Source organism: Neophocaena asiaeorientalis, unplaced genomic scaffold, assembly GCF_003031525.2.
Source record: "Neophocaena asiaeorientalis asiaeorientalis breed wild unplaced genomic scaffold, Neophocaena_asiaeorientalis_V1.1 scaffold240, whole genome shotgun sequence".
Classification (NCBI taxonomy): domain Eukaryota; kingdom Metazoa; phylum Chordata; class Mammalia; order Artiodactyla; family Phocoenidae; genus Neophocaena; species Neophocaena asiaeorientalis.
In genome coordinates this window covers 1,340,561-1,348,420 of record NW_020185331.1, presented here as the reverse complement: position 1 = coordinate 1,348,420, position 7,860 = coordinate 1,340,561, and the positions used below count along the sequence as shown (strand labels likewise).

Genomic DNA, 7,860 nt, shown 5'->3' with positions numbered 1-7,860 from the left:
GGGGCGAGGGGGTGGGGGGCGGGTATGGTCCAGACCCTTCAATAGAACCTCACCTAAGTCTATAACACATACAAGGTATGTACAAATCCATTCTAAGTGTGGAATGTGGAATTGCCTGGATCTGGGAACCCGATTTTGTTATGTTCAGACAAGTACCAGAATTCCATAGCATAAAGATGGGTGAGGAGAATTCCATGTCAGTTCCCTGTAGGTGTTCAGGCCAGACCTTTACTCTAACCCTCAGCCAATCCTAGAGTCCTCCTTGGCATACCTTGCATTAGTGCTTAGCTGACATCAGCTAGTCCATTCTAGACTGTATCTAAATCCTGGAATAGCTCAGAAATCTAACAGAGTAAGCTACAAAAGTAGCTAGGTTTCTAACCAGCTTGGGGTTACCTGGGATCCAAAGACCCAGGGAGCCCATACATGGGCATCAGGTCAGTGAACTTCCTGAAACTGTGTGCAGAAAATTTATGTGTATCCTTCTCAGGATAGCTTTCATCACATGATCAAACCATGAGCTGAAACCTACCACCCCCACCAAAAAAAAGGGCTGAGAACCCTAGACTCAGGGCACAAATAGCCGTCACTGGATCTAGCAGTCCCATTAACACGTAGCAGGGCTTAGGTCCAGGAAAACTCTGGCCAGGCAGTAAGGCTTCCTGGAGACTAACCTTTGTACGGGGTACAATGTTGAGTTCCAGTTTTTGGTCCACCAGGCTGGCCCCTGCCTCTGAGAGATAGCCCTGGTTGAGGACAAGGCAGTCACGGCCAAAGCAGCAGGGACAGCACAGCTTTTGTAGCCACTTGGTCCACTTAGGATTAAGATGCCCATATGGCTCTTCATTCTTGGGTTTGAAAACAGCAATGATTTTCTACAGAGACAAAAGAAAAAGAGGATGTTAGAGGCAAGTTGATTAAAGTAGCTCACAGACCAGGTCAGCAGGAATCTAGAAAGAAATGAGAGGGCATAGGCAGACAATCCCTACGTACAGTTAGACACTGGCTTCTCCCCCAGCTTGTAAGGGGAAGACACCAGCTCACATGAGCAGCTGAGAGACCCCCTGCCAGAAAGGGCTGTGGCCAGAGAAGATGCCAAGTCTGGTATATACGGTACAACAGATTTTTAACACCATCAAACCCCAACTTCTAAGGTACACTCATACATGCTGTTGTTCTGCATCAATTATGGAAAGACTCAAAAAAGTATCAGCTGAAAGAAAATTAGTAAGGTCTTATAGAATGAGGTTAAGAAAGTTCTTTCATCAATGGTAGTTTCCTCCATCGGCCTTACTATTCCACACCCACCCCCTCTGCGTGTTAACAAACCTTAAAAAAGTTTAGGACTGACAAACTAAGAAAGCAATGGAAGAGAAAAATCACAGCAGGAAAAAGGATCTGCTACCTGGTTAGAACGGGGTTCTTTTAAGTAATTCTGATAGGCAAGAGATCAGGACATGAGAGGCCACAAAGATTAAGATCCATCTTCTCTAGCAGACAGTAACTTAATCCTCAAAGATCCTTGGACCTATGGGATGCTGCTGCAATCTAGAAACTAAGGCCTTCCCTCCTGAAGGTTTCTTCCCCAAGCCAGTCAGCCCTCTGAGGTTGTTTTATATTTATGTCATTCCTTCCAGTCCCCAAGCTGGTACTTTCAAAGGAAGAAAAGTAAAGTAAATATGCTATTCAAGTGATTCATCTTTATATCATATGACTCTCCCTCTCCCCTCACCCCACAGCCAACTCAAGCTAGTCTAGGTCATAAGTCATTTTCCTGTGGGTGTCACTTCCTGAATCGCTGGTCACAGCAAAAAACATAAATCCACCTGCCTGCATTAAGCACTCATATTAGGAATTGGCTAGGCACATGTCTAAAACAATAACTGGTCAATCTTGAGGACAGTCCCTTCAAGAAGCCTTGCAAGGATTTGAGAGGGCAAGAGAAATACAGAACTTTCCTCCTCCAAAAGAATCAATTTATTCTTAATGATAAACAAACTTACTTATTCACCAGAAAAAGTCAAATGCATATATTCATATTATTAGTCTTCAGAATTACATTCTTATCTAAAGTGGCTAGGAAGAGGCCTATTTTAGCAATCTTCCTCTCTGTCTCTGTACCCCTGGAACCCTGGGCTCTGAATCACACAGCAGCAGTAGTAAGTGGCTTACCATACAGAGAATGACTGATGACTCCAATGTAACTCTCTGGAACCTGAGCAGTGAAACCACAGTACAACTTGAGGCCCACCCCAGAACCCACCAGTCAGTTCAACTGCGGCACAATGTGGAGTTCTGCAAGCTGGTCCCCAGTGAGAGGGAAACCAAGACATTCCTACTATTAGTGAGGCTGAAAAATAACAGGGCTGAGGCTTAAATACTTCCACTTAAAGAAAGCAGAACTTGGGAATTCCCTGGCAATCCAGGGGTTAGGGCTCTGCACTTCCACTGCAGGGGGCACAGGTCTGATCCCTGGTCGGGAAACTAAGGTCCCGAAAGCCACACGGTGCAGCCTGCAGCCGGGGGGGAAAAAAAAAAAAAAGAAAGAAAAGAAAAGAAAGCAGAACTTGAAGGCCACCATTGCAGCCAAGCATCTTTTATAGACTGACCTCTCAAATTTCTCAATTTCCTTCCACCATAAGGAGAATCAGAAAGCACTTTGTTGACTCTAAAAGCATTAGTAATCGTGGTTCTCTCAGTATTACAAGGGTTTCATTAAATAATAATGCCTGGAATGGACAAATAGGGGAATGGCAGGCTGGGAAGGATGGAGGAACAGAAGGACATTCAGACAGAAGGGGAGACAAGTGCCTTTCAGGACTAAGCATTGCCTCAGTTCCATTCAATTCTGCCAACATTTGCTCAGTACCTAGTTCTTATAAGACAGTGCATCAGCACTCTGTGGGTTTCCTAGATAGACACATAAAGCAGCCCCTGGCCTAATTTCCAAAGCTAATGCTAACGTCAAATAATCAACTGTGTTACAGAACACTCAAGAATATTCTCCTAATTCATAGAAAACAAACTCTAAAGCCACCCACCAATATTTGGTTGAGAAAGAAAATAACTACTGCCTAACGTTTCACCAACCTTTCTCTTCTTTAATATACTTTCAATTCCTTTATCACATTTAGGAGAAAGCTTCAGTTTGATGCCAATATTTTAAAAACACCCTCCCTTAACACCCACTTACTAAAACCCCTTTTAATAAAGGGGTTAAGGTGCAGGTAGCTCAAGTCGCAGCAATCCATGAACTTGGGGATAAAAACAGCACGGCACAAGGAAGCAAGGGGCCACTCACTGGCTGGTGCCAGACCCACAACCAGTTCCTGAAACCTGGAACCCAAAAGGGTTTCCTATATCTATGCAGCAGCCCCACGGAGGAGTGTACTATGCTGTGCTAAAATCTAACACAGTTCAAGCACATCACTCATACTATGCAGTGAAATATGCAAAAATAACGCATAATAAACAGGGGTTTTTTTAAGTTTGGTAAACACAAAGTGGACGGTTCTCAAACTTTTTGGTTTCAAGGTCCCTTCAAACTCTTAAAAACTATTAAAGACCCCAAAAGCTTTTATATACACGGGTAAAATCTATATTTGCTGTACTAGAAATTAAAACTAAAATGTTAAAACTGTTTATTAATTTACCTAATCATAAAAATAAGCCTATTACATGTTAACATAAGTGACATGTTTTTATGAAAAATAACTATATTTAAAAAAACATTTAGTGAGAAGACTGGCATTGTTTTACATTTTGCAAATCTCTAATGTTTGGCTCAATAAAAGACAACTATATTCTCACATCTTCTTTAAAATTCAATCTGTTTCAATATCATACATCATGCGACCTCTGGAAATCTCTGCTGTACACTCATAAGGAAATGAGAGTGAAAAAGGCAAGTCTGTATTCTGTAGAGGTTGGATGCAAACAGCATTCTTTGACTTAGCTATTTAGGTAGAGAAGGCTTATTTACATGTTAACTTTTACAAAAGAGAGGGATGGACTACTCCAAATATATGAGACTCTGAAAGAAGATGGGATCTAAGTAGAATGTAATAAAAGAGATTCAGCCTGTATTTATTTTCCTATCCACTGCCATCGACCCAACCTGCCTCATCCATTACAACTTGCAGCCTGGGACAGCTCCCTATAACAGATGGCAGTTGATGCTTAAAAATCTCCAGAACTACACCTATATATGGTATACAAACATGACTGTGTCTTAACATTTTAGTAATCAATAAGTTACTCTGTTTGAGATCTTTATTCTTTATTTGGCTATTAGTGTCATTCTCAACTGAATGTTAGGACATCAAAATTTCCTGGAGGGCACAGGTGGTTAGAAGAAACACATTCAATATTACAACATAATTTTATATTTGAAAAATGGAAAATAATACTGTACTGTTTTCATGACAAACTCTTGGTGAATAAAGTATTTTTAAAAGGTTGAAAATTACTGATACAAGGCCAAGCTCCTAGAACATGTGAGCAGTACCTGTAGAATTGTGTCGCAAACACCTATGAGCATTATCTAATGAATTACTATTCTCAATATGAAAGGATCATCTCAGAATTATACTACTTTTGCTTTATTCAGTGCCACGTATCCAAGAAAGCCTAATCCAGAGGTCAGTGGGCATGTAACTTAAAAACGAAACAAAACACTCTGAACTCCTGCTAAGCACCAGGAATTAGGCCAGGGGCTTTCATGTGTGGTACCTCATTTACTCCTCCCAATAAACTAGTCAATCACATGCTGTTCTATGTTTTAGCAACATGAACACCTAGAATTACTAGCCTCTCAAAACAGAAAATTCTCAAAAAATACTTTTGTAGATGATTGAGCATGAGACCTGAAGCACAAGGATGTATGTAGATGAGGAGGGTAATATGAGCACTCTACCATGACTCCTGATCCAGCATTTTCCATCTTACTGTTCCAGGTCCCTTACTTGCTCATCCTGAGGAAGGAACCACCCTACAATGGGAAATGGAATCAGGGCTGTTATCTTTAAGAACCTTTCAGACTATCCAGCTCCAAAGTACCTGTGGCAGAAACTGCTGGTTCCCCCAATCTCTGTTCCCTCTTCTTCCTTGGACACAGGTCCCTGATTTTTAGCTGGGCAAAATAAAGACTACAGTTCCCAGCCACTACTGCAGCTAAGTTCTGGACGATGGGATGTCAGGAGAAGAGTCTGGTGCAACTTCTAGGAAACGTCCTACAGGGAAAGGGCATCCTCTCCCTCTTCCTCTCCCTCTCCTTCTTCCAACTGGCTGAAAAGCAGGCAAGATGTCTGCAGTTTGAGCAGCCATCTTGGATCACGAAGTGGAAGCCACATGCTAGGGATGGCTGACCAGCCGGACGGTCGGATGCATATTGTTCATACCGCGTCCATGACAAAGGAAAATGCCATCCCAGCTCTGAGCAGTCTGTAGACTTCTTTTAGGAGAGTCAAATGTACTTTTAGTCAAGTTATTATTATTTTAAATTTTCTGTCACACACAGCCAAATTTAGTCTTAACCAATATGGTAGCTGAAGAGAGAAACCAGAGATTCAGATGACTAACTCTGAGGCAGCAGGACATAGTAGTTAGGAGCATGAACGCTGGAGCCAGTCTGCCTGGGTCTGAATCCTGCCTCCTACTTAATAGCTGTGACACCCTGGGCAAATTAGGTATACTGTGTGCCTCAGCGTCATCATCTGTGGGGGCAGTAATAGTACCTACCTCTGCAGGTGTTATGAGTATTAAGTGAAGTATTATTTGTAAAGCATTTTAAATAGTACCTGGCATACAGTAAATGCTATCTACGTATTTTTAAATAAAATAGTTAAACACATTTGCAGCAGGGCCAAAGATGACAAAACTAACTACAGTGAGTCTATGCTCCAGTATAACCCACCATAGCAGTTAGGAAGTGATCCTCTGCTCTGAACCACATTTTCCTCAGTGTGAACAGGATGGTTACACTAATAAGTTTTATCCAGTCATATGTGTCTTGACTTCCCCTCTAAGAAAGGACAGTGGCCAGGAAATTTGAGTGACTAAGATCCTGCAAATCACCAAGAAGCATACCCATAGTGTGTCATTCTCTGTGGCCTATGTACTGAGGTGGTAGTACTTTACCTGCCAGGTAGAATTGAGAGATCATATTACTCCCACCTGTCAGAGCACCAGAACACTTCTCTGCTGACCTGACACACTTCCAGTGTTACAGTGGAGCTGTAACAGTGTCATGAAAGAAAAACAAAAACCTTCCTCCTGCTTCTATACCTAACAAAGATAATCTTAGCCCATTCTTACATCAGCCAACAAGCAAACAACTACAAAATAAAATAAAATCCATTCATATCTTAGATCTCACTCTGGTTCCTAAATAAAAAAGATGAAAACATCTTGCTAACATTTAAACCTCAGGACACCCACCTTTCTTTTCTTCTACAAGTGATGGTTCCTGTTTGAGCTTTCGATTTAACTCACTGCTGCCTTATTTGAAAGACTTACTCCTCTCAAAGCTTTCCCCCGTCTCAGTTTATGTTAACTGATTTGATGGCAGAATTGCTCTCTGGTTCTTGGTGATAATTCAGGGACAACAACATCTGGGAGAATTAACTGAATCCTTCAATGAACCTGACCAAGAGCTACAAGTCACAGTCCATCCTGGCCACTCAGCACTCCTGCCAAAAGAACACACCACCCATCTCAAGAGTTCACACAAGAGAGATGCAGAGAAAATGTGAGGGAGCTCTGATACCCATCATTTTAATAAGCATAACAATAATACATTTTCCCAATAAACCATTCTGGTCCATCTGAGAACTTTAACAGGGAAGATTTGATTTTTTTTTTTTTTGACTCATTGATATTCCAAAGATAACTCTAGTTTGATCTAAATGCCTTAAATTCTCCTATGGTTGTCAAAAGAATAAAGGTCACTTTTCAGCCGCCCTGGTCACTCCATGCCCCATCCCATCCCCCTTTAAACACATACAAGGGGCAAAATAAAGGTCAAACAAACATTCCGTCTTTGTTAAAAAAGCAAACTGCTGACAGTCCTGGGTGAGAAATGAAAGTAAAAAGTAGCTGACAGTCCCATGTTTCTCAAACTTCACATTCTAAACTGAGGGGCCACAAGAAGGATTTGAACAATTTCCCAGAAGTGAGCAATAACCAGGACAAGTGAAACTGATGAGTCCACCCACTCTTACAACAAACGTCTGCCAATAAGGGGCCTGAGTTGGTGGCAGGAGACGTCCTCACAACAGAGAAGGCTGGGAATGAACCCTCAGAGCCCCTGATGGGTCACCCGTCCTCCTCAATGAACAGCGACAACACTGGTTCAGTCCAAAAAGAGAGGACGGGCTCAAAGCTCAAAACAGTACGTCAGTGGCCGAATAAGGAACCTACTAGAAAGCAGCATCTCCCCGCGCGTCTCTGTCCAGAGGCCGACTGCCCCATCACACCGCTGGGCCCCTCGCCTGTATCTGGTCAATTTCCTCTTTTCAGTCTCCGCTCACTCTTCCCCTACCAAATAAGTTCTGATTTATTTCTTCATTCCGGACAGCTTATCCGTCTCCAGTCCTCAGTAGAATTCCAAAATCCTGCCAAGGGGCTCTGCACTGTTAAGTTTCTCCCTTTCTTAGCCTTTCAAACCCCCGTTCTCCCTCTGGCTGTGCGAACCCTCAAACTTCCCCGGACAGGCCCACCCTCCCCGATGCCGGCGGTCGCGGTCCCCAGCCCGCTCTCACCCCCTGAGGGTCCTTGACGAAGTAGCTTCCGCTGGAGCCCTGGTAGATGCGCTCGGGAAAGATGCAACGCTCGATGGCCACCTCGGCCTGCCGCACCACC

General features: G+C 42.8%; 1 protein-coding gene across 1 annotated transcript in view; it reads right to left on the bottom strand.

Annotated features, from left to right (window-relative positions):
• The window catches only part of PI4K2A (phosphatidylinositol 4-kinase type 2 alpha), a 26,913-nt gene that overhangs the window by 18,595 nt on the left and 458 nt on the right, over positions 1 to 7,860 (bottom strand). The window contains exons 2-3 of the mRNA XM_024735087.1: positions 7,761 to 7,847; positions 675 to 875 (exon numbers count right to left, since the gene is read on the bottom strand). Of these exons, the coding sequence (XP_024590855.1) occupies positions 675 to 875; positions 7,761 to 7,847 (288 nt within the window). The remainder of the gene's footprint in view (positions 1 to 674; positions 876 to 7,760; positions 7,848 to 7,860) is intronic.